General features: G+C 37.3%; 1 protein-coding gene across 2 annotated transcripts in view; it reads right to left on the reverse strand.

The window, feature by feature from the left end:
• The window catches only part of LOC308700528 (thyroglobulin-like), a 467,177-nt gene that overhangs the window by 111,746 nt on the left and 327,950 nt on the right, over positions 1-27,481 (reverse strand). Inside the window, exon 15 of one of the 2 annotated variants that reach the window (XR_014031316.1) lies at positions 8,374-8,669. Coding sequence is in view for 1 of the 2 variants with exons in the window: in XM_081382160.1 (XP_081238286.1) it covers positions 8,073-8,629 (557 nt within the window). In the remaining variant the exon portion in view is untranslated. Of the gene's footprint in view, positions 1-7,926; positions 8,670-27,481 lie in introns of those variants that run through there. The other variant, XM_081382160.1, reaches the window with a different exon arrangement.

The raw sequence follows: 27,481 nt of genomic DNA on the forward strand, positions 1-27,481 counted from the left end.
GATTCAATGTCTCATTTCAACGATTCCATGACTCAGTTCAACAATGACTCAGTTCAACAATTCAATGACTCAGTTCAACAATTCAATGACTCAGTTCAACAATTCAATGACTCAGTTCAACAATTCAATGACTCAGTTCAACAATTCAATGACTCAGTTCAACGTTTCAATGACTCAGTTCAACGATTCAATGGCTCAGTTCAACGATTCATTCAACAGTTCAAAACATTCAGGATCTCTCACTGTTCAACGATTCAGTGACTCAATTCAAACGTTCAGAGTCTTTATCACTGTCCAATGATGCAAACACTCGTCTCAAACTCGTAATGATCCATTCCACAGATTAAACACTCAGAATATCTCACTGTTTGACGCTGCAGTGACTCAATTCAAACGTTCCTCAGCCACGAAAACAATAAAAGATGCTCAAAATAATAAATAAATAAATGAAAATACTTGAGTGACGTCTTCCTCCAGAGTTCAGCAGTAATGGTAAACCGGGAATTTCAATTCAAACCAGCCAGTTTGTTGCCATCTCTCGTCTAGCTGCCAGCGTTAATCCATAAACTGATGTCCGTAACAACTGGGTCAGACTCAATCACTGTGTTTAGACCTCCAGTGTTAGTCCATTTTCAGTCCTCTAACCTCCGACATCAGACAAAGTTAGCACTTCAGGTTTGTGTGGAAAGCACATTCTAGCTCTAGCTACCTCCGTTCCATTTTTTCTTTGCCTTTATACTCACAACTCTTTATCACAACATCGCCCTCCAGTGGACATTACAATCATTTTTGGGACAACATCCAATGCGTCACAAGATGGATTAGTCAGAAATAAAGAAAAAAGAAAGAAAAAAGAAAAAGATGGATTAGTTAGAATGAAAGATGGATTAGTTAGAATGAAAGATGGATTATTTAGAATGAAAGATGGATTAGTTAGCATGAAAGAAAGACAGATTAGTTAGAATGAAAGATAGATAGATTAGTTAGAAAGAAAGAAAGAAAGAAAGAAAGAAAGAAAGAAAGAAAGAAAGAAAGAAAGAAAGATAGAAAGAAAGAAAGAAAGAAAGAAAGAAAGAAAGAAAGAAAGAAAGAAAGATGGATTAGTTAGAATGAAAGAAAGACAGATTAGTTAGAATGAAAGAAAGATAGATTAGTTAGAATGAAAGATAGATTAGTTAGAAAGAAAGATAGATAAGTTAGAAAGATGGATTTGTTAGAAAGAAAGAAAGAAAGAAATAAAGAAAGATAGATTAGTTAGTAAGAAAGATAGATTAGTTAGAAATACTGATATAGATTAGTTAGAAAGAAAGATTGAATAGATAGATAGATAGATAGATAGATAGATAGTAAAGAAAGATTAGTTAGAAAGATTGATAGATAGATTAGTTAGAAAGAAAGATAAGTTAGAAAGAAAGATAGATTAGTTAGAGACAAATATAGATACATTAGTTAGAAAGGAAGAAAGAAAGATTAGTTAGATTAGTTAGAAAGATAGATAGATAGATTAGTTAGAAAGATGGATTAGTTAGAAAGATGGATTAGTTAGAAAGAAAGATGGATTTGTTAGAAAGATAGATTAGTTAGAAAGAAAGAAAGAAAGAAAATGGATTAGTTAGAAAGAAAGAAAGAAAGAAAGAAAGAAAGAAAGAAAGAAAGAAAGAAAGAAAGAAAGAAAGAAAGAAAGAAAGAAAGAAAGAGGATTAGTTAGAAAGAAAGCAACAAAGGAATAAAAAAGAAAGAAAGAAAGAAAGAAAGAAAATTGATTAGTTAGAAAAAAAGAAAGAAAGAAATATGGATTAGATAGATAGATAGATAGATAGATAGATAGATAGATAGATAGATAGATAGATAGATAGATTAATTTTTAAGAAAACTGAAAGTCAAATCAGTCTGAAAAGATACAGATGTGGCCTTTAAAAATGCGCGTCTCAGAGAGAAGAATGCCGCAAGCACTTCCGAAATTCTGCGGGATCGTGCAGAAGGGGGATTAGGTGTTGGACGCAGGAAATACTAAAACCTGTAGATGGCAGTCGTGTTTCATGTGGCCATTCTGAGTTGACGAAGTATGACGAAGACAATGTTTTCTTTTGCCAGTTACATAAACAGTCACATATTCTTCATAAAAATCTACTACGCGCATCATTTGTCTTTTTTTCTGTGTACTTACAGTAGAAGAGACGTGATGTATGATAACTGAGTCTTATAACACAATAATTTGCGAAGACCTTTGAAGAGACCGAGAGCATGTGCGCAATATCATTATCTAATTTTACATTTAGTTCCTTTTTGCATCTTAACGTTTTAAATAGCTTTAACATGGTTGTAATGCGCTTTTCTGCATTACTGTACAGTACTTTTTATATTATCATGTTTCCCTTATAGGCGTCGATTTCGGTGGGGACGGTGGGTACGCACCCACATTTCGTCATGAGTCATTTTGTACCCACCACTTTTAACTTCCGTCCATATTAATTTGACTTTTGGTTCGATTTTTTTGACCGTTTTCAGTGGTTATGAGGAGCAATATGAGAGAGAAATTTGGTAATCATTGTCTGACCCAACAAAAAAAACCATAATATTCATTTATGAGGGAAAAAACAACGTGTCAGTTCTCGGGTACGGACGTGAGCGCTCTGAAAGCGGCACTAAAAGACTGCTTTAAAACTTGCACAGAGACCTCAAACAGAACAGCTGCCTTTCTTTAAATTGAACTTCGTTTTGTAATAATTATATCTTAATTTTAATCAATGTTTCATAAACCAATTGCCTGGATTTAAGAAGTAAATATAGCAGACAATCTCGACATTGGAGGCACCGGCAAGTGAACTGCAGTTCGTCTCATAAATGAACCGAAACTCGGTGTATAATGCACATTCACATTCACAGCGTATTTAGACACATTTAGACGCATTTATAATCATTACTTTTACCGGTTCTTTGTGGCAAGCTTTATGCGTGCGGTCGTGCGCTTGAGTGCGGCTATATTACGTAAATGCTCATTGTAGGCTATATAAGTAGGCTAATTAAATTAATATAAAGGGGCGATTTGTCCACAAATTACTTAAATGAACAACTAGCCTACTAGTCGACTAGAAAAAAAAAAAAACTTTTAGTCGGAAGCAGCCCTTATTTCACATATTTTCGAACCAGACAACAGGACATCTGTGTTGAGCGAGGGACCCTGTGGAATGAAGGAGCGGAGCGGAATATTCAGAAATGCGCTCTCCACTCACGATCTCTGATCGGAACAAACCCGAACCTCACTGTCTGCTGAACTTGCAGAATCATCAAAATATAATATTTTCTAAAGAAGAATTTTAAAACTTTATTGGTGGTAGTTGAGAAGAATTCCTCTTTCCATATCTAAATCATTTTGAGCCCAATATAAATGTAGGCTATCATATTGTTATTCTTATTATGTAAGAATAATACGTTGTTTTTTTTACAACATTTTTAACATATAGAGAATATAAGTTTAGCGTGTTGTGTGTATTTCCTAATTATAAGCTTTTGGTGAAATTGCAACAAAACTAAAAGTGCATAAAAACATAAAAAACGTCATTATTTTTTTAATTCTTATTCACTCTTTGTTTAGCGATGTTTATAAATATACTTTTTTTTGTTGCATTTTGTTGACAAACTGTCCTACACTGAGGCCACATCCACACGAAGCCAGAGCTTTCCCTGTCCGATATTTTTTTTCTCTGTTTTTTTTTCTTTTCTTTTTTTTTTATCAAGAACTTTGTTGAACAATATGAACAACCATAAATGGTCTGGTACAAAATATGAGTCACGATATTCGATAGTTAACGGACGCATAAAGCTTGCCACAAAGAACCGGCAAAAGTAATCATGTGTCAAATATAGCAAGGAGACATTTTAATTGTTTATTAATAAACTAGTGTTTTATGTGTCAGTCAAAGATGTTGACAATGCTGACTCGTCATCTTCGCAGATGAACGTGCCTATAGAGAGAAATGCACACTTCATACGGATTACATAAGAGAGTTGTCTGTTTCTTTTCGTTTTGAATTGTTTTGTTTAAAAGTGGACATTTCAAGCTTTCTAGATACATTTCTGAGTTTCGGTTCATTTATGAGACGAGCTCAATTCACGAGCAATGCAAGTTATATCGCGCCGGTGCCTCCATTTCCTGATTAAATCGTCTTAAATGCGTCTCCGTGTGGACAGAAACCAATGTAATCTTCCTGATTTAATCACCTAAAACACAAGTCTAAACACAAGCACCACTCTTCTGAATGATGGTAACCACAAACCTCCAAGAGTTTGTAAACCAATTGTTTGTAAAACATATTTAATACTTTACTTACAAATTAAAAAAAAAATTTTTTTACAGTGTATAAATAAAACGACATGAAGGAAGTTATTTCCAAAATGTAATTAATTGCACAGTCTTTGTTTTAGCTGCTTGTTTTAGCTGCTACCAATTGACACAGAGTCAAGAAATTACAAACCACCCACCCCCCAGGTCTGCCGATTCTTTGTCAACCCCAAATGCTAATCGATTTCCTCTCAGGGAATCAAAAGTAAACCGTTTTTTCCTGTTTTCACCAGCGCGTGGGCGGGGTTTTAATCCCTTGCAGTTCCTTTGTTTAAATGCTATTTAAGCAAATCTACTATAGGGGAGAGCGGGGCACAAAGTAACGCTTTTTGACTTTCTCAGTTTGTGTAAATCTACTTATGGTTCAGAGTATTTATTTTTTCCCACATTCATTTCCCACATGTCTAGTACAATTATGTGTTTTTGTTTTATCAATACATATACTTTTTTTCTTGATATACCCCGAAAGAATGGAAGTGAAATGTGACAACATGCCCCATAGGTGGGGTACATTGTAACATGTGCAGGGGCACATTGTAACATGACCATATGACAAGCTTAAAATGTTATCTGATCTAATAAAAAAAAAAATACAAAACAAACTAAAATATTTTCTAAATAAAATACAATTAAAAAACTTTTTCATATAAAATAATGGCAATTTTTAATAATTAAATATAAACTAATTTTTGAGTCACACAGCTATACAACATATAGTTCAAAACAAATAAATAATTAGTAATTTCTGAACATTGACTCAAGTCTTTATTCACCTTTTTCTCACGTTTTCTCAATAAAATTAATAAAAGTATAGAATATAATAGCATATTTCTAATAGGGGCACATTGTAACGCAGTGTTATAACATGCCCCTTCTGCACAACTGGGATTTAAACCCTCCCTGCTAGTGTCTTCTGCTAGTTAGCGAAGCATTACATAACTATCTCAACTGTTAAATAACATCTTAGAGATTAAAATAATATCAGATTTGTCTTATTTTAAATAAACACAAAAAATAGAGATGAAAAATTAACTTAAGTAAGAAATTTACTTTTGCTATGGTTTAATAAATGTCTATGGATATCTTCCAAAAAATAAATAATTTTGGTGGATTTTTTTTTCCTATATAGTGTTGATATGGCAACTAGTAAATACACAAAGTTTCGTCATCCAAGCATGTGCGGAAGTATTTAAAACAAGCGTGTTACAACTAACCCCGCAGGTTGTGCCCCGCGCTCCCCCTACATACGCTTAAGTTATTTCAAATTAATGTTTATAACTTAATTTGTTGATATCGCATAACTTAATTTGACATATGTTGATATAACCAACTGACATTGTAGCCTAGTAGATTAGATTGCATGCCAGGAAGAGGCTTATGCTTTGTATTAAGTAATGAGCGTTTACTATAATATAGCCGCACTCAAGCGCACAACCGTACGCATAAAGCTTGCCACAAAGAACCGGTAAAAGTAATGATTATGAATCTACGCTCTGAATGTGAATGTGCATTATACGCCGAGTTTCGATTCATTTATGAGACGAACTCCAGTTCACTCGCCGGCGCCTCCAGTGTCGTGTATGGCGGCAAATCAATGCCAATAATCACCGAGCACACAACTGATGCTAGCGCGCGCGGTGAATGACTTCCGCGAGAGGATAACAGATCTACACGCGAAGAAACGGGAACTCGCAAGCTCATTCAAACCCTGCGCGCGCGCATGACATCATCTCAGCACGCAATACAAGCCCTCGCGCGCGCGCGCATGATCATTCCCCACGCGCTCGCGCTTTATCTGCTCTCGCCTGCTGCTTTTGCTCGCTCGAACACTTTTATTTTTGGCAGTCGAGGGGCGGGACTTACTGTTTTAATAAACTCAAATGTCATTGGTTACTTTTCCCCTTTTCCAGAAGTCAGTTGCGATTGGACGCCTGTCCAATGACTCGTAATTCACTTGACTTGAGACATGAGACATCACTTCATTTGTTTTATTTATTGTGGTTTATTAATGTGTAATGTGATTTAATGCATATAGAATAGATTCTTACCAGATACTTTATTAACAGAAAGTCTTATTGCATTGTGTTGTTAAGAAATATTTAGGCTACAGACTAATGACGCATTTCCATGGTTATTAGCATATTATTAGCAAATATTTAATACCACTTCCCCATAATGTTGTAATTATTTTTTAAAACAACATCTGTCAAACTGTCAATCAGATACCTCTTATCTGGTCATTTTTATTTTATTTTAGAAGTCATAACTGTTGATCACCCTTTATATGGAATTTGTGAATATGAATATTTAGAAGATTTACAAACTGTCGGCAAGACCTCAAACCAACCCCGGACATTCTGAGACTAATGTGGAAAAATCTTTATGCTTAATGCATTAAGACAGTTCAATTAAAATATTTATTAATAATGTAATGGCAAATCAGATGCGCCCAAAATATAAATGCTACACGTTGTGCTGCAACATTACCTCACAAGAAATATCTGCACAAGAACAATCACACAATAAATATCTGCACGAATTAAGAATCTGGGTAAGTCACATTATTTAAGCCTTTCATTATGTTAGGATGATTTTGTGTATATATATAAAAAAAATACTGCTGGGTTTTTACAGGCAGAGTCACGTGTATTATGCTCACACTAAATTCTCTGTTGCACTTATATAAATGCGCATTGCATGCACAATCATCTTAATAGTTGTACAAAAAAAGTTATGCGCTGGCAAGAACGTCACGTTGCTGTTTTAATAAAAGCAATGTTAAATATTCTGCATGCACTCATCTCCTGGAAACCACAGCAATGACAAAGCATATAAAAATTCGTAAACGTTGTCCAATAGCCCTTCTTGTCTTAAGACAACTTTGATGAACCTTTTGCATTTACAAATATTTTCAAACGTCTGTATAATACAGTAGCCTACTGTAAATATTTGTGTCTATTACTATTTATAATTTATATTTTATTGTGGATGTTTTCTCACAATCATGATGTAATGTGAAGTAAAATAAAAAATCTAATGTAAAGTTGTTTTTTTATGCGCCACCTGGTGGATATTCTGTGAAGCGAAACACATTGAGGGATTTTTTAAGTAGGCCCCCCCGAAAGCACTTGCAGAATTCTGCGAGACTATGCGAGACGAATTGCCGAATGCCGCGGGAGAAAACGCGCGTTTTTAAAGGCTACATCTGTATAGCACACTAAGTCAGAACAGTCTGAAGGTCTGACCCGAGTTTGGTGGTCGTAGCTTTAACGGTCTAGGAGGAGTTAAGAGTCAGAAAATTTTGGCGAAGAAGTAGTTTAAAAAGGATTTCAGTAAGTTGGCTTTCCCAAGCCAACTTAATAATGTTGCAGCGGCTTCAGTGCTTGAACCCATTAAATACACCTGGAGTAAAATACGTTTAACAAATCCCACTTCTACATGATTTATAAATGATTGATGTGAATCTACTGTGAAACTAAATGAAGCTGATCTTCATCAACACAAACAGAGCTTGAGAAAAGCACAGATACACACCGTCACACACACTGATGTCTATATGAGGAAGATACACAATGTCACACACACTGATGTCTATATGAGGATTTATTACACAGTTATTCTGACATGATATTTCAGTGACAGAAGTTCAGCTGTGTTATTAATGTAATGAAGATAAAGTAAGAGACTCTATAACATCTCACTGAACTGATTTATCAAGAAGTTCAAAGCATTATGGGTAGAATCTCTCTAGTCTATTCTCATTCATCAACAGTTTCACTGATGATCCAAGATAAACCCTAAACCCCGGATAGAGCGGCTGAGTGAATGTGGTCTGGAATATGTGGATGAGGCTCATTGTGTCTCCGCTGACGCTGTAGAAGGACAGAGTTCCTGCACTGGGATCCACATACACTCCTACTCTACGACTGGGCACTACAGGGAGAGGAGTCCATATGTTATTGTGTAGGAATGAGAATCTGGAGGGAGTGCAGGACAAACCCCAGGACTGATCATTATATCCAAACCGACACTCATTACCCCATCCCTTCCTGCAGATGCTCTTATATGACACTGATATAAACACACCATATACACCACTCCACTCAATCTCCCAGTAGAAGCGTCCTCTCACACTCTCTCTACACAACACCTGAGGCCAATAATCAAATCTGTCTGGATGATCAGGAAACTGCTGGGCTGGGTAAGTGACAGTAATCACTCTGTTCCCCTCAGACAGAAGGAGGTGATTATTCACTGTGTTCAGATCGAGAGTGAGCTGATGGGAATCTGATGGAGAGAAAACACATCACAATCAGGAATTATGAATCTGATCTTTTAATGTAACGGAACATCTTCATGTTCAATATATCAGCAGTGTCTCAGAGCAGTTTAACCCTCTGGGGTCTGAGGTGTTTTTGGGGCCCTTGGGATGTTCTGACATGCCCTGACATTTGTGCTTTTTTCAGTTATTTATAAACATGTTAATGGCAATGGTGTAAATTTACTCTATATAGCACAAACAGGGCTACCATAATATGTGAGCATCATGTATGTAGATGTTTGTATTTTTAAGAGAATAATGTTTATGCGTGGTTATTGAAAAAAAATAAAAATGAAAGTTGCTGAAATAAGACCACAAAACTCATACTAAATATGTGTCCACAAGACTTTTGACTAATGGATGTTGTCGCTTCGAGTTCTGGCTTCAAAATTATGTGAAAATAGTCTTGCTTTATCGTTCACAAAAAACAATACATTGATTTAAACTGGGTAAGACAGGTTTTGCTTGGAAAGCCAATATGCGAGGGGGGCGTGAACGAGGAGTGGTTTACACCTGAGAATACAATGTCCCACCCACTCTGCATAATGAGCCATTCATTCAGGTGTGACACTGACTGAGCCACAAGAATGAATGCAAGGACAAAAGATATATTTAGAAGAAGACTTATATTGACCATTTAAGATTTTGTTTACATCTATCTTGTAAATATGTTTTGCTATTTTATTGAAAAGGTTACAATTACAACAATAAATACAATTTCACCAAAATTTCAAGTGTACTCTTTCTTTGTAAAAAAAATGATTATAGGCCTACTATAATTTATCATATGTATTCATTAGTTTGAATATAGCCAACATTGGAACATCTTAGTTGATGACTTTATTTTTGACAAAAATAGTATTTTTATATATATATATATATATATATATATATATATATATATATATATATATATTAGTGGTGGGCCGTTATCGGCGTTAACGCGCTGCGTTAACGCGAGACTCTTATCGCGCGATAAAAAAAATATCGCCGTTAATCTATTCCCCAAGTTGGGTTGGGAGATGGCTCTACTACACAAGCTATGATGACGCAATCTACCCGCGGCCGCGACGCGAGGTAAACCCGGCTGCAACGCATATTCGTCGTCATCTTAAGTAAACACGGCTGAAAGTGAAAGCTGCGACATCCATTATTTGGACTTGGTTTGGATTTAAGCCGTCCGACAAACAGCAGCAAACTATCCGAGTGTGTGGGGTAACGGTTCGGTAAGTTAACACACGACTAATCCGTTCTACCACCTCAAATTCAAAACGAAACATGATATCACTGAATAGCCTACCAGCGCGCGCGTATTATTCTCATTCCAATATATCTTAGTGGTGTAACGTTAACACATAATCTCTGTCTACGCCCGATTTTAAGAATCGTTGTTGTGTTTCTTTTTAACTGAAAAGACATCAGTTAGACCAGTGACGGACTGGCCATTGGGCAATGTGGGCAAATGCCACTGCGGCCGCCTGGTCTCATCACTTCTTGTGGCCGCATCACAAACAAATAAATAGGCTAAATAAAGCGAGGAAGCGGCCGCCTATTGGCGCAATGGCTGTAAGCGGCAGCACCACCAGCGGCTCGCTCGGCGCTCATCACAACCATATAAAAAGGCTAAATAAATAAATAAATAAAGCGGAGATGCGGCCGCCTTTTGGCGGATTGGCCGCCCGCAACCGGCAGCACAGCCAGCGGCTCGCTCGGCGCTCATCACCAGTGGCGTGCACGGGGGGGGGGGGGGGGGGGGCGCGGGGGGGCTCAAGCCCCTGCCCCTTTTGTCTCAAAATGTATTGTGCCCCTCTCTGATAAATGTAAATAATAATAATTATTAAAATAAATATTATAATAAATAACAATACACTTATAGGCCTACACCGTTGCCACGAACAATAATAATACAAACAAATATTAAATATTATTTTTTTGGCGGAAGCATTTGGCGGAGGTGAAGTGGCAGTAGGCGGAGTTCTTTTTTTCAGCGCTATGTACGCAGCAGTTCGCCGCGAGTCTTCAAACTGCACGGGCAGCAGGTAATATTAAGCTAATACGGAAAAGTTACATTTATCCTACCATGCTACTGTAAAAGTTGCGGCAGCATGTGAGTTATGCTTAACAATCATAAAAGTATTACTCAATTTCAGCCGCATTCTGAGTCTGACAATGTCATTCGTTTTTGTCCAGGCCATAGCAAGTGTTCTTAGCTTGGGGAAATACATCTAGTGAAAGGAAATTTCATGTCCAAGGAAAAGTCCATGTCCAGCTCTAAATTGTAAGGAATTTATATCTTTGATTTCATAGTAGGCCTACACTTTACAATGAGGTTTATTTGTTTATTATTCATATTAACTAACATTAACTAATCATGCAAAACAACTAAAAACATTACAGATCATGTACAAAGTAAAAAATCATCAATTGCCAGAAAGTATCCAAGGGTTGTTCACAGAAAGAGAATGCCAACATGACTTAAGGGGAACTTGTACAGTTCAAAAAGAACATAGGACCAATGCAAAATACCATTGTATTTCAGTTAAAGGTGTAAATATGGAATAGCTGTCATGAGGAACAAAAAAAAAATATGTGGGGCACTTAATAAGTTAAAGAAACTATTTAAAAAAATTAATGCACTGAAACTATATGAAACCATTTAAAGAATGTTAAATGAACAAGCTGCTTTTGTTGTATTTGGATTGTGCAATGGTATTGCATAGGAAATACTAATGTTTTTGTATTCTGTTTATATTTGTTTGTCAACATTATAATGATGTAAGACAATAATTATTTTTATTTTTTATTAAAATATGAGATGTTTTAAAAAGGTAGGCATTATAAGCAAGAGCTTCAGCCTACACCTGTTTCAGACTGTGCTGTTGTTTGTTAGCTCAACTGTGTCTGAAACTAAACTAAACATTTGTTAGGCTACTGTATAGGCCTATTTGTTAATCTTAGTTAATAATAATACAACTTTTAATTGTTTGTTCATGTTATGTCACAGTCAGTGCATTAACTAATGTTAACAAATACAACTTTTGATTTTAATAATGTTTTAGTAAAGGCTGAAATTAATATTAATTAAGATTAATAAATTGTGTAGAAGTGTAGTTCATTATTAGTTCATGTTAACAAATTTAACTAATGAAACCTTATTGTAAAGTGTTACTGATTTCATGATAGCTAACACTTTATTGAATACATAGGCCTACAATTTATAACATCAACATAACTAAACATGAATTCCTCATAATTACGACTTGATTCTCTGTTTTGTTTGGTAAAGTAAATAATATTTAGTTATATTATCATCATTTCCAAGAGAGGCTCTCTGACCGACTGCTGCTCTCCATCGAGTGAGATATTCCAAATAATTATGAGGAAGTCATTAAAATATATAAAACACAACAGACAGACGGGTGCTGCTTTAAATACAGGTGATTTATTTTAAAAATAAATGTTTTTTTTTTAAAGTGCCCTTTTTGGTCCTTCCGCCCCTGCCCCTGAGGAGGTCTGTGCACGCCACTGCTCATCACAACCATATAAAAAGGCTAAATAAATAAATAAAGCGGAGTGTCTGCAACAATAGGCCGTCGCAAATCAACAGACTAAGTATATGAACTGACAAAATGTAAAAATGTGTACCTTGAATGCAATGTAAGTCGCTTTGGATAAAAGCGTCTGCCAAATGCATAAATGTAAATGCAAATGTAAATAGGAATAAAATAATAATAAATTAAGCGGAGGTGCAGGCGGCCACAAAAAAACAAGGAAAAAAGCAAACAAACAAACACCACGGCCTATCTCTGAAAAATAATAGCCCTATGAACTAAATAATAATAATGACTTTTTATTTCTATTTTTCCTGTGAAGGACAAATAGCCTAAATGTATGTAATCTCTCTATTTATAAGGTATTTTGAATGTTTTTAGTCAGTGGAATTTCTCGCGATCATTGACCTGATGAGAATGTAATGTTATGTTTCTTTGGTTGCAGATGACTTGAGAAGACAAATGTGGCCTCTCTGCTAAAATTGCCAGGGCCTCTTTTTGGTGCCAGTCCGCCACTGAGTTAGACAATATTATAACTTTAAATTTGGGGTTTCATAAGCTCAAAGCTATAATAAACATTAGACCTACTTAAGATCTCTGCAGCTAGTGTACTTAAATTTTATTTATCTGCAAAATTATGTTGTATACTTACAGTTTTGCACAATATATGTTCTCAAAACTACATATACCCTTTAAAAAAAAAAATTAGCAGTTGTTTAGCAGGGTCTGTGTAACCTGTTCTGAAATGGTTTTATATATAATATATATATATATATATATATATATATATATATATATATATATATATATATATATATATATATATATATATATAATATAATAATATACTAATATATATTATAATATACTGTATATCGTTATCGCAAGAGGCTGCAATGTATATCACAATATAGATTTTAGGCCATATTGCCCATCCCTAATTGATAGCCTATAGTAGTTGATAATAACATAGGCCTATGTTGCCTACGGACGGTAACAGTACAGAAGTAACCTTTTACAGTCTATGAGTAGAACAGCTTTCTCAAGCAGTTTGTGATGCATTTTGGAAACAGGAGATGAGCCCCTGGTCTAATGCGCCACCTGGCTTGAGAAACCCGTTCTCAAAGACTTAGCCTACTTTTATAGTCATTATTTGGGTAGCACACATATTCTGAATGCCTTCGGCAGAATTCAAATGAGCCATTTTAATCTAGATTAATCTAGATTAATTTCAAAATTAATCTAGATTAATCTAGATTAAAAAAATTAATCTATGCCCACCTCTAATATATATACACATATATACATATACATTTTATCATACGTATTTCAAAGTTAAGGATTCATTAGTTTGAATATCGCCTACATTGGAACAAACACTATAACATCTTAGTTTATTATTTTTGACAAAACATATATATATATTGAACACAAGCAGAAATTGGCAACATTATAAGCTTATTTGATGTGGCAGTATTTTACAGTAAAAACTTTATAATCTATCCGATTTTTGTAGTCGATTTTTACTCATCTTAAGCCTGGTTCACACGGGACGATTTTAAAATTGTCTGCTCAATTTCCAAACCTGAGAGACCGCACACACGGCGATAAAAAATCACGGGTCTATAGGTTTTGGTCGTACAGTGTGTGGTGCGCAGCCACACGGCAAAATCAACACATCACACACAAACCGATTTGACTCCCGAGCATTCCCAGGTCAGGCGGGAAATTTCGCAAAATCCCTTGAGATCAAATGTGACTTCAGAGTAAACAATCATGGCGGACGAAGAGGATGCAGTGGCGATAGTTTGTAGTTTGTTTTTAACCGAAAAAAAAAATGTTATCGAAAGAAAAGGTGATGATCTCCGACGTCCACCGGACTTTCTGGTGCGCCATGCCCCCGGCTGTTTACCCAGTATAAAGTATACCCAGCACGGAAGATTCGTACTCAGGAGGCGAGGAGGTGAAACACAAGCAATGCTTGATTGACTTTAAAACGAAGGCAGGAAAAAAACTCTAAAACACGGTAACACGCTGGAGTAATACAAGTAAAAATAGTTAGGATCGCGTGCATTTCAATTTTGACCGTAAAGCTTTTCAAATATTTGAGGATACTGATCCGAGTAAGCTTAAAGAAAGAAGAAAAAAAAGGAAAAAGAAAACAAAGAAATTAATCTGAGAGAAAATCCACAAATATTTAAAAAAAAGAAAAGAATGGAAAAAAAAACCTGTTTCGAGTTAACTGGAAACTAAACAAAAAATACTGAAAAACATTGGAGTTAACTTTTCTTTAAAAATTTCTTTTGTTCTGTGAAGTGAAAGAGAGGGAAAGAGAGTGAGGCAGCCCCTCCCTTTAGAATTTGCTCCATACCTTCACACACACATACTGTAGTTTGGAGAAGGGAGGGAGCGAGAGAGAAGGGCAGCCTCTGACACACACACATACATACATGCACATATGCACACATACATAGGCTTGCAGTTCTGAGCGCACACACATATATACAGAGAGAGCGAGAGAGAAGCAGAGTACCATAGCCCCACCCTTAGAGAAACACATTCACACTCACAGACACACACAGTCCTGCTGTTTGAGTGAATCGACACAGAGTGATAAAACTTTGCAAGATGGCAGAAAGTGGCTGTAACAGCAGAACAATTTCAACTTGGTACCTTGAAAGAAAGAACAAGAAACAAGCTAAGCTTTTGAAAAAAGGACTAGATATAAATGCAAATATCGATGCACAGTTTCGCTGGTTCGAGTCTCAAAAAGACAAGATAAAATCACAAGCATTCCCAATACTGGCAGCTCATTGGATTGTGAGACAAGGTGGAATTTGTTGCAATCTAAATGGAGGTCCAGTTCCACTTGTTGAAGCAATGAAGCCTCAAATTTAAGCATTTAACAAGTTGAACAAAATCATGTCCATTAAATGTTCAGATGGAGAAAATACAACCAATGATGATTTGTTTGATCCAGATTGGACAAACATAATAACTGAAGCTGAAAGGAAATATTCACAACCACCAGTGAAATCCGCTGCCACAGTAACTCCTCCTCCTTACAAACCAATCTATCCAACTTTGCCTGAACAATATACAAGTTAATCTAAACATCTGACACAGCCTTCAAGCTTCAAGATCAAATGGAGGTCCAATTGACAAGATGTACATTGCATCTGCACAAGCAGCTCCAATAATAACAAGGTCTAAATCAGCCCAGCCAAACAGAGACATGCTGCGATGTACACCAGCTCGTAATTATGGATCTGACTGGGGTGATGAGACCAGGGATGACGATATGATCACAGTTGACAAGATCGGTCCTGAATTTTCTTCACCTGCTGTTAAAAGGGAAGACTTACAATCTGAAATGATGACAGAAGAGAGACCATTCACACCAGGAGAACGTCAAGCCATTCTCTCAGCTTTGCCTCCTCTGAAGAGACAAGACCCAAACACAGATTTTTGGCGAGAATTAGACTCTCTGGTTGAAGCGCATCAAATTACATTAAAAGACATACACAACATTGTGAAAGCTAAAATCCCAAGAGACAGATGGGAACGCTTGCCAGCTTCGATAACAACAGCCCAATGGATAAATTTGTGGGTTGATGACCAAGGACGACCTCTGGGTCTTTGGCAAGCATTAGATGTGTTTCGAAGAGAAATCCAAGAAATCTTGGGAAGTGGAAAAATTCCATTCACATCAGTGACATTGATTAAGCAAAAGGATGATGAATCTCCAGATGAATATGCTCTGCGTAAGTGGAATGCTTACGAGAGATGGGCTCTCTGTGCTAAGAAACAACCGGACAGAGATGATGTGCAGTTCACTGACACACTTGTGGATGGCTTTAGCTCAAAATACCAACAAGCCTTATCACTTGGAGTAAATCCAGGCGAGACATTTGACCAAATTATGCAATGGGCTGGCCGCTTAGAGATGGCTATGAGATCAAACAATGAAGAAGGAAACAAGCCAAATTGAAGAGGAGTGGCGACAGTTCAATACAACATAAACACAGAGAAGTGGTTGAAGATTTGCAGCAACTGTGGAAAGCGTGGTCACTTAAGAAAAGATTGTTGGGCTAAAGGAGGTGGAGCAGAAGGTCAAGGTCCATCATTTAAACAAGTCAGTGTGCAAAATCATGATGAAACCTCTCAAGGGAAGATGTGGACAGAAGCACAAGTTCGTCAGCTTATAGAGGGAAGTATTCGTAACTGATGACTGGAGGAGCAATGATTTTATCTCTTGATACACCGCCACCTGCGGGAACGGGAGGAGATTCTACTTTAATCCAAGAGAAGTTACGATGCTATTTCACAATGCTGGACAAAGCTACCAAAGACAATAATAAGAAAGTGCGAGAAGCTCAACAGCAATGGGATGAAAAACACACCACTACTGACATTCCACACATTCCTGAGTTAGGCAGTTTTGTTATGGTCAAACGTATTGCTAGAAAGGGTTAGAGAGATCATGTGAGATACTCTTAACAATCGATACAAGTGTTTGCCTTAAAAGGAGATGGTATCATTAGTCACAAGATAGACCTTGCTTAGTAAATGAACAAAATAATGACGGTTAATGGCCTGATATTGAGCAATGTTCATGCATTAGCTTTAAAGATTGGGAATAAAGAAGTGATATTTAATTATTTCTCTGCTTCCATTTCAGGAATCAAGTTCATTGACATTGATTAGAGATGGTTGTAAGTTATTCTCAATACGAGACATATTGATAGAACCAAGAATGGGAAATTCTGTGTGAAATAAGAGATTTTACACATTCTACACTACTTACAAAACACAGCCTCACAAACAATGAACACCCACTTACTGATTTTCAACCCCGAGGGATAGAATCCTTTAACATCAACGTTTATTTTAGTTTGTTGTTTTGGCCAGGAACTTGAGGAGTTAAGTAATTAACGAGTCAAGGCACTGGCGGAAGAATAATTAGTTTTTCTTTTCTTAGATGATTGGGGTTCATTTTTAAATGCATACACATAGATGTTAAATTAACACATAGTATACGGGGACATGACATGACATGGGGTTCTTTGTTGTTTTGTTCTTTGTTCTTTTGTTTTCTTTTCTGTTTCTATTCTTCTGTCTCTATGTTTATGTCTTGGTCTTTTTGTACTTCCTTCACTATCGCTTCATTAGATGGCCACTGGTGAAGTATTGGTGTGGATCTTACTGACGTAGTTCCAGTGGAGGGACTGAAGACTCAAATTTCATCATTTAATGTTGTTTTTAGTATTATTATTACTTTTTATTAATATTCATAATCAGTAGTACTATGTATCTTTTTTATTACTTTTTATATACATTCATAATCATTTGTACAATGTATTTTGTGAAGATGTGGGGAGAGAGACTTTGGGGGACTTTGTGTGCTGGACTGAAATGTATATGCAGTGTGTTTATACAAGCATAGCATAAGGGTATACATTCCTATGTTAATGGAAACCATATGTTCCTCTGCTGAATGTATGGGTTGCTATAGTGATGTAGTTTTTTTCTGGTCACCATATAAGAACTGAGCCTTTTGTCTGAAAGGCAGAGAAGATGATGAGAAACTAGATTGAGGACTTTTGTATTGGTCCACTGCCTCTTCTCCCCTATGTCTTATATAATTAAATAAATAAGAGATCTCTTGGCAAAATCACTGGTGTCTGTTTCCATGAAATTAAACAACAGGGGAAAGCAAGATTTTTAAATCAACAGTATGATTTAAACCATGCTAGTGCAATTCCACTAATGCCAACATAATGTTCGAGTCTATTTAAAAGAATGTTGTGGTCAATGGTGTCAAATGCAGCACTAAGATCGAGTAACACTAATAGAGAGATACAACCACGATCGGATGATAAGAGCAAATCATTTGTGACTCTAACGAGAGCTGTTTCGGTACTATGGTACGGTCTAAATCCGGACTGGAAATCCTCGCAGATATCATTTCTTTCAAGAAAGGAACACAGTTGTGAGGATACCGCCTTTTCTAGTATCTTTGACAGAAAAGGTAGATTCGAGATCGGCCTGTAATTGACTAATTCTGTAGGATCAAGCTGCGTTTTTTTAACAAGCGGTTTAATCATAGCCAGCTTAAAGTTTTTTGGTACGTATCCTAGAGACAAAGACGAATTAATGATATTAAGAAGAGGATCTATGACCTCTGGAAGCATCTCTTTCAGTAGCTTAGTCGGTATAGGGTCTAACATACATGTTGTAGATTTAGATGATTTAACGAGTTTAGCGAATTCTTTCTCTCCTATAGCAACGAATTAATCAAATTTTTCCTCAGGGAGACTACAATGCACTGCCTGATGCGATACTGTAGTAGATGGTTGCATAGTTATTATTTTGTCCCTGATATTATCAATCTTATAAGTGAAGAAGTTCATAAAGCAGCTTTTAGAGCAGTGGTTCTCAAAGTTTTTAGTCACACCCCCTTTAACCTTTAAAAGAAAATCTGAGCGTGTTTCCAATAGCAACCAGATAGCCTTTAGAGCAAGTGTGAAGATGGAAGGATCTTGTCACTATTTTAACAGGATCTGTTCTCTCTTTTGTATTCTGCGTTGTGATTTGACCAATTCGTTCACATGTCCTTTGTGCACTCTGATGAACAGGAGTCAGCGGGCCCAATTCCTTAATAAATGCAAGGACACGTCATTTCTTTTGACCTGTGTTTACTGAAAAGTGAAATAAAACATCCTCTCAGTGGTGTTTAGCTGCAGACATCAACATCAACAGCGTGCATTCCCCATAGCAACTGCTGTTTTACATAACAGAATATAACCAATAGTAGAACCGCAACACAAGAGTACATTTCATATTATAACGAATGGGCTAGAATCATGATTCTGTCTCTCCCTGCACACAATTCTCATTCCTTCTTGCTTTTACACTCTGGACCCAGAAATGTAAATCAAGACTCTCAACAATCTAAATTACCGTCATGGCTCCGACATGGCTGGGTTTAGATTGCTTTACACTTTATGGCACCTTGGAGTATTACCAGAACAACACGACACAGCATCTTCTCCTAGCTTTGCAAGCTTCAAAAGAATTCCAATGCACCTCTCTCTCTCAGCCAGAGAGATAACAAAACTTTCTACATGACGTTCCAGACACACACACAGATACACACACACACACACGGACTTTCCATGGACTTACTCATATACAGACATTTCCAAATGTTTGATATATTCCTGTGTTGCATTTTATATGACCATGTCATATTGGAGTATCTGCAATTTTACTGTGTGTGAATCAAACTCTAAATGCTTATAATATCCATATCTTATATAACTTATATAACTTATATATGTAATCCCACCTCCTGCACCTGCCGTGCTTGGTATCTCTATAACTGTCTCGGTTTGACTGAACCACTCATACATAGGAAATTACAGTAAAATGTATTATTCTGTGTGTACCATCTTTCTGGGTAGAAATGACGAACTCTAAACACCGTCATAAACTATGTAGATGAACCGATCCGACAGGACAAAGGAAATTTTCCAACTCTGAAATCTCTGAAGGTGGTTGGTCCACGTACGCGAAGTAGGCGTAACCTAAGCCCCTCCATAAGAGACGGACACAGAAAGTTTCTCGGAGCACTTCATCTATTGAGAGGTTTACTATACATAACTCCTTAAGGAGTTTCTCAGTATTTTCTTTTCTTTTCTTTATTCTTTGTCTTTATTTTCGTCTTCGGACCTTTTTCTACATTCAGTGAAATGAGCTCTACGTTTCGCTAGCCTGTTAACGCGACACCCCGTGCGCTCAGCTATTTTTATTTATTTATATTTCTCTCGCGTGCCCGCGCCTTTGAGTTCATAAAAAGCTCAGGTGAGTAAGAATCAGTCAACAAACACGGTGAGTAATGTCTTGTCCTGTTATTGTCACCTGCACTTCATGTCACATGTTTAGCATAGCCTTCTCTGTCGGCAATATAGGATTTATATGTGATAAATGTAAGGAGTCAGTTAGGTTGACGGAGAAGATTTCAGAATTAGAGACTTGCATCCAAACATTAATTGAGGATAGTAAGAGTGCTAGAGATTTAAATACTGCTTTGGATGCGCCTAGCATAGTGAACTCTTTACATGAGTCGGTTCCGGCTGAATTAGTGCCTGAGCAGCCAGGCAAATGGGTGACAGTGAGGGATCGCTCTAGTCACGGATCTAAAAACCACTCTTCCGTTCCGATTACCATAACAAATCGATTTGCCCCGCTCAGTGAAACACCCACTGAGAATGATTGTGCCCTAGTTATTGGCGATTCTATTACACGGAACGTGAAAATAGAGACACCAGCCACCATAGTCACATGTTTGCCGGGAGCCAGAGCGCCTGACATCAAAGCAAATTTCAAAGTGCTGGCTAATGCTAATCGTAAATGCACTAATGATGTTCGACTCCGCCAGTCGGAGATCACCAAAATTAATATTAAAGAGGTGTGTGAACTTGAGTACGATGTCAAGGACTGTAATTTGCTCTGGCCCCCTTCCTGTTCGCAGGAGTGATGAGATAGTTAAGTTGGCTTGAGAAAGCCAACTTACTGAAATCCTATTTAAACTTATTATTAGTGGTGCTTGCTGAAAGCAAGGCATCACTATTGTTATTGCTCATACTTATTAATGGTGCTTGCCAAAGGCAAGGCATCATTAGTGTTCTCTTGCATACTTATTATTATTATTAGTGGTGCTTGCTGAAAGCAAGGCATCACTATTGTTATTGCTCATACTTATTATTAAGTTGGCTTGAGAGAGCCAACTTACTGAAATCCTATTTAAACTTATTATTATTAAGTTGGCTTGAGAGAGCCAACTTACTGAAATCCTATTTAAACTTATTAAGTTGGCTTGAGAGAGCCAACTTACTGAAATCCTATTTAAACTTATTAAGTTGGCTTGAGAGAGCCAACTTACTGAAATCCTATTTAAACTTATTATTATTATTAAGTTGGCTTGAGAGAGCCAACTTACTGATATTGTACTTAAACTTATTAAGTTGGCTTGAGAGAGCCAACTTACTGAAATCCTATTTAAACTTATTATTAAGTTGGATTGAGAGAGCCAACTTACTGATATTGTACTTAAACTTATTAAGTTGGCTTGAGAGAGCCAACTTACTGAAATCCTATTTAAACTTATTATTATTAAGTTGGCTTGAGAGAGCCAACTTACTGAAATCCTATTTAAACTTATTATTATTATTATTATTACTAGTGCAAAATGCCCGTGCAAAATCAGTTTTTGTGTGTGTTTTTAGTAATTGTTGGTTTGGTGCCCGTGAAAGAGACTGTGAACGCATTGAATTCAGGGAGCAGGCTAGGTTACTACAAATGATGGCTGAATAAAATATAATATTCAGAAGTAAACAGTGTAGCTGACTGAGTGTTTATGAATACCACAACCTTCTAAGTGCTAGTGCAAAATGCCCATGCAAAATCAGTTTTTGAGTGTGTTTTGAGTAATTGTTGGTTTGGTGTGTTTGAGTGCTCATTGTTACAATTACACAGCAAAAGTTCAGTGACATTTTAATTTGTGCATGGTAGAAAGCACACAGTGAACTCTGAGAAAACGCTATGCTTGAGGAAACAGTTTGTGAATAGGCAACTACAAATGATGCCCGTGTAAGAGACTGTGAACGCATTGAATAGGATATGTTTAGTTGGTGAATAGCATAGGCAACTATTGCACAGTAGCGATAACTTTAAGCACACCAGAATGAAATCTAATATTCAGAAGTAAACAGCATAGCTGACTAACAGATTCAGTTTACATCCACAAATGAATATAAGTGCATCGATTCAGGGAGCAGTGCAAAGTGCCCGTGCAAAATCAGTTTTTGTGAGCTGATCGCCGTCAAAAAAGTTCAGGAGATATTTCTTAGCGATAACTGATTTCAACAGTTTCAATATGATTAAAAATAACTTTTATATTGATTCAATGGATTAATTGCATTTTGAAAAAAAAGTGTAATGAATGGAAAAATAATCCGTTTTTATAATAGATCTTTGAAAATCCAAATCTGGATTTGAATTTTTTATGATATTATAACCTAAAGATGCTATGTGAAAGTTTGAAACAGAAAATAGTCGTTTTCATCTTGCCACTTTCTTGGTAAAGAAAACACATTTTTACTCAAATTAATCAAAATAGATTTATCACATTCTGGAACCAAACTATAATATTCAGAAGTAAACAGTGTAGCTGACTGAGTGTTTATGTCAGAATGTTTATTTTTAAACCACAACCTTCTTGGGGCTTCTTTGACCGATACAACCCTCTAATGTCAGAATGTTTATTTTTAAACCACAACCTTTTAAAAATGATATATTTAACGATATCTTTAGCATTTCTCATCCAAACAACGTCAAACTTGGCACTGCACTTACTCGTGCCCGTGGCAAGACACCTGTTGAATTTGAAATCCATCGGACTAACGGTTCGAGAGATATGTGGTTAACAGACACATACACAGACATACAGACAGACAGACATTTCTGTAATTTATAGATAGATTATTATTATTATTATTATTCTGTGAAAAACTGTTGACTCAAACTCCTCCTAGAGCTTTAAAGTAGTTTAAAGTTTGAAGTAGTTTAAAGTTAAAAAGTTGTTAGGGTGTTTCTAGTGGGTTGCCAAAGTGTCCTTGGTGGTTGCTAGGGTATTCTGGGTGGTTGCTAGGGTGTTGCTAGGTGGTTGTTAGGGTGTTCTGGGTGATTGCTAGGGTGTTCTGGGTAGTTGCTAGGCGGTTGCTAGGGTGTTTTGGTGGTTGCTATGGTGTTGCTAGGGTGTTCTGGGTTTTTGCTAGGGTGTTCTGGGTGGTTGCTAGGGTGTTGCTAGGCGGTTGCTAGGGTGTTCTGGGTGATTGCTATGCTGTTGCTAGGCAGTTGCTAAGGTATTTTGGGTGGTTGCTATGCTGTTGCTAGGCGGTTGCTAGGGTGTTTTGGTGGTTAATGGGTGGTTGCTAGGGGGTTGCTAGGGTGTTCTGGGCGGTTGCTATGCTGTTGCTAGGGTGTTCTGGTTGGTTGCTATGCTGTTGCTAGGCGGTTGCTTGGGTATTCTGGGTGGTTGCTAGTCGGTTGCTAGGGTGTTCTGGGTGGTTGCTATGCTGTTGCTAGGTGGTTGCTATGGTATTCTGTTTGGTTGCTAGGGTGTTCTGGGTGGTTGCTAGGCGGTTGCTAGGGTGTTCTGGGTGGTTGCTATGGTGTTGCTAGGTGGTTGCTAGGGTATTCTGGATGGTTGCTAGGCGGTTGCTAGAGTGCTTTGGGTGGTTGCTAGGCAGTTGCTAGGGTATTCTGGGTGGTTGCTATGGTGTTGCTAGGCGGTTGCTAGGGTATTCTGGGTGGTTGCTAGGTGGTTGCTAGGGTATTCTGGGTGGTTGTTATGATGTTGCTAGGTGGTTGCTAGGGTATTCTGGGTGGTTGCTAGGCAGTTGCTAGGGTGTTCTGGGTGGTTGCTATGGTGTTACTAGGTGGTTGGTAGTTGTCACAGATGGTTACTATGGAGTCTTTATAGAGTTCTTAGCATGATCTTGGCATGATTTAGCATTTAACTAATCGCTATTAGCATGTAGCTATTCACTGCTAGCATGTGTAACATGTTGGAAGTGCTGTTTGCTAGTCAAAAGAGCCAAACCTCATCTCCATACAATGTTCTGATACAGAGATATAGGTCTTTCAAAACGGTTGCTAGGGTTGCAAAAAGTTTCAAGTGGTTTGAAGTTTAAAGTAGTTTGAAGTTTACTCAGAGTTTATGAATTTAGAGTTTATAAGTGTTTAAATTGATGAGTTTATAAGTGTACAAGTTTTTGAGTTTAGAGTTTATAAGTTTAAATGAGTTTAGAGTTTATAAGTTTAAATGAGTTTAAGAGTTCAGAGTTTATTCATTTATGAGTTTAAGAGTTCATAAGTCTATGAATTCATGAGTTTATAAGTTAATTAGTTTATAAGTGTATGAGGTTAGAGTTTATGAGTTTAAATGAAGTAAATTTAGTAGTTTGAAGTTTAAATTAGTTTAAAGTTTAAATTAGTTTGAAGTTTAAAGTTTAAATTAGTTTGAAGTTTAATTTAGTTTGAAGTTTAAAGTAGTTTAAAGTTTAAAGTAGTTTGAAGTAGATAGATAAATGAGTTTATTAGTTTAAATGAGTCTCAATGGCTCATATAGTATATAGAACAGCAGTTCGGTTTAGTCTTCAAGGTGTTTAGATTAAAATTTTCGTCAGTTGGTCAGATTTAAAATGAAAACATTCCGACCAATGTTAAGTCAATGGGAGTTTTTCCGAGTTTTGATCGTCATTTTTAGGAAAACCGTAAGTCCGATCAGTCTGAAAAGATAAAGCAACTAACTTCAGATCAGTTTGAGTGTCTGAGCCGAGTTTGGAGTATGTAGAGTTAACCCTCTGAGGTCTGAGCTGTTTTCTGGGCCCTGGAGGTGTTCTGACATGCTCTGACATTTGTGGTTATTTCTGTTACTTGTGACATTTTCATGGCTAAAGTCTAATTACACTGTATTCAGCACAAACTCTGCTACAATAATATATCAGCAGCATGTATGTAAAAGTTTGTAGTTTTGAGATAATGACATTTATGCGTGGTTTGTGAAAATACAAAAATAAATTCTCACTGAAATAAGGTCATGAAACCCATACTGATTATTTCTTCACAAGACTTTTGAAAATTGTATCACGTAGCCTAGAATATTTGCTCTAAAACTATGTGAGAATCACCCTGACTGCTCATTCAGAGAAGACAATATATTGATTTAAAAATTTTACGACGTGTTTTGTGTTAGAAAGCAATATGCGAAGGGGCGGATCACCTCATTAATATGAAAGCTTTCCACACCTGAGAAAGACAAAGAACCTCCCTAATGGCCCTATTAGGAGCTTATCAGGGCCCATCATTCTGACCAACCTTGCACAAAGAATGAGGAGATTTAAAAAAGAATGGCTTTTAAAATTGTTTGGATTTATTTACAACACAACATAATCCAAAGATACACAACAAAAAAGCACTTATTGAAGAAAGAGACCTTTGTGCCATTCCTAAAAACATTGTACATACCTTTCATTTTCTAAGGTGTTTGATTTTCACTTTACCATGTTCATGTACAGAGACATGTACTGTGAATGTTGAAGTCAGCAGGACTCAGTGGCATCTGGGCCCTGAAAAAAAAAAAGTGAACATACTGATTATAGGGCCATTAGGGAGGTTCTTTGTTCTTTCCCCTGAGTGAGGTGTCAAATCGACCGGCTCATTGAGGAGAGGTGTGCTATGACTTTTATAAGCGATCGGGGGTGCGGTGTTCACCCCAGGGGCGAAAAAGCGGCCCAAAAAGTTCCATTGACTTAACATTGCGACGAACTTTGAGCACTCATAGCTCTGAGCGAGGATTTCGCAGAAACGTGTGATTTGCCACATTTGAAGAGGCTGACAGGCTCTGTAAGAACATACCTCACAATGGGGTAAAAGTTGCACCCCTGGGGGGCAGGAGCGTCCCAAAGTTGCCCCATTGACTTACTATGGGGAAGGAATGTCCCGTGAAACACACATGCTTTTCCTACTATGGTAAATTGCATAGGGATTTTGTAATGAACGTAGCTCTGGATCACAGTATCATAGAGACAAGGGGGTGGGCTCATTTTACTCAGACGACCAATCAGTCTCTCAGGATCATTGTGAAGCTATCAAGCCACGCCCTAGCAACCATTTAGAGCACCTTAGCAACAAGTCCCATAGACTTCCATTGAAAGAGTTCAAAGGGATATCTCCGGACTGAATTGTCATAGAAACTAGAGGGTGGTCTCGTTTGACTTGGGGCAGCAAACAGCCAATCATGAATCACCTCAACTCTTCCTAGCCCCTCCCTAGCAACCATTGTCGAGCACCTTAGCAACCAAAATCCGAGAGGGATATCTTCCATTCTGAATGTCACAGAGGCATGGGAGTTGGTTTATATCATTCATAGTGACAAGAAGCCTTTGGAGTTTCATCATTGGCAGCTGCCAAGCCACTCCATAGCAACCAAACAGAGTACCCTAGCAACCAAAATCCAAAGAGGGATATCTGCCATTCTGAATGTCACAGAGAAATGGGAGTTGGTTTATATCATTCATAGTGACACAAAGCCTTTTCAGTTTCATCATTGGCAGCTGCCAAGCCACTCCATAGCAACCAAACTTGAGTACCCTAGCAACCGTTTTGCAAGACCTATATCTCCGCATCAGAACATCGTATAGAGATGGGGGTTGGTTTATATCATTCATACTGACAATAAGCCTTTACAGTTTCATCATTAGCAGCTGCCAAACAACTCCATAGCAACCAAACAGAGTACCCTAGCAACCAAAATGCAAAGAGGGATATCTTCCATTCTGAATGTCACAGAGGCATGGGAGTTGGTTTGTTTCATTCATACTGACAACCAGCCTTTGGAGTTTCATTATTGGCAGCTGCCAAGCCAATCCATAGCAACCAAACAGAGTACCCTAGCAACCAAAATCCAAAGAGGGTTATCTTCCATTTTGAATGTCACAAAGAAATGGGAGTTGGTTTATATCATTCATAGTGACAAGAAGCCTTTGCAGTTTCATCACTGGCAGCTGCCAAGCCACTCCCTAGCAACCAAACAGAGTACCCTAGCAACCATTTAGCAAAAATTATTTCTCTGTATCAGAACATCGTATAGAGCTGGGAGTTGGTTTATATCATTCATACTGACAAGCAGCCTCTGGAGTTTTATGGTTGGCAGCTGCCAAGCTACTCCCTAGCAACCAAACAGAGTACCCTAGCAACAAAAATCCAAAGAGGGATATCTTCCATTCTGTATGTCACAGATGCATGGGAGTTGGTTTTTTATCATTCATAGTGACAAGAAGCCTTTTTAATTTCATCATTGGCAGCTGCCAAGCCACTCCCTAGCAACCAAACAGAGTACCCTAGCAACCGTTTAGCAAGACCTATATCTCTGCATCAGAACATCGTATAGAGATGGGAGTTGGTTTATTTTCATTCATACTGACAAGAAGCTTATGCAGTTTCATCATTAACAGCTGCCAAGCCACTCCATAGCAACCAAACAGAGGACCCTAGCAACCAAACTCCAGAGAGGGATATCTTCCATTCTGACTGCCACAGAGGCATGGGAGTTGGTTTATATCATTCATATTGACAAGAAGCCTTTGGTGTTTCATGATTGGCAGCTGCCAAGCAACTCCATATCAACCAAACAGAGTA

This window comes from Scardinius erythrophthalmus, assembly GCF_964197995.2.
Source record: "Scardinius erythrophthalmus genome assembly, chromosome: 13".
NCBI classification, from domain to species: domain Eukaryota; kingdom Metazoa; phylum Chordata; class Actinopteri; order Cypriniformes; family Leuciscidae; genus Scardinius; species Scardinius erythrophthalmus.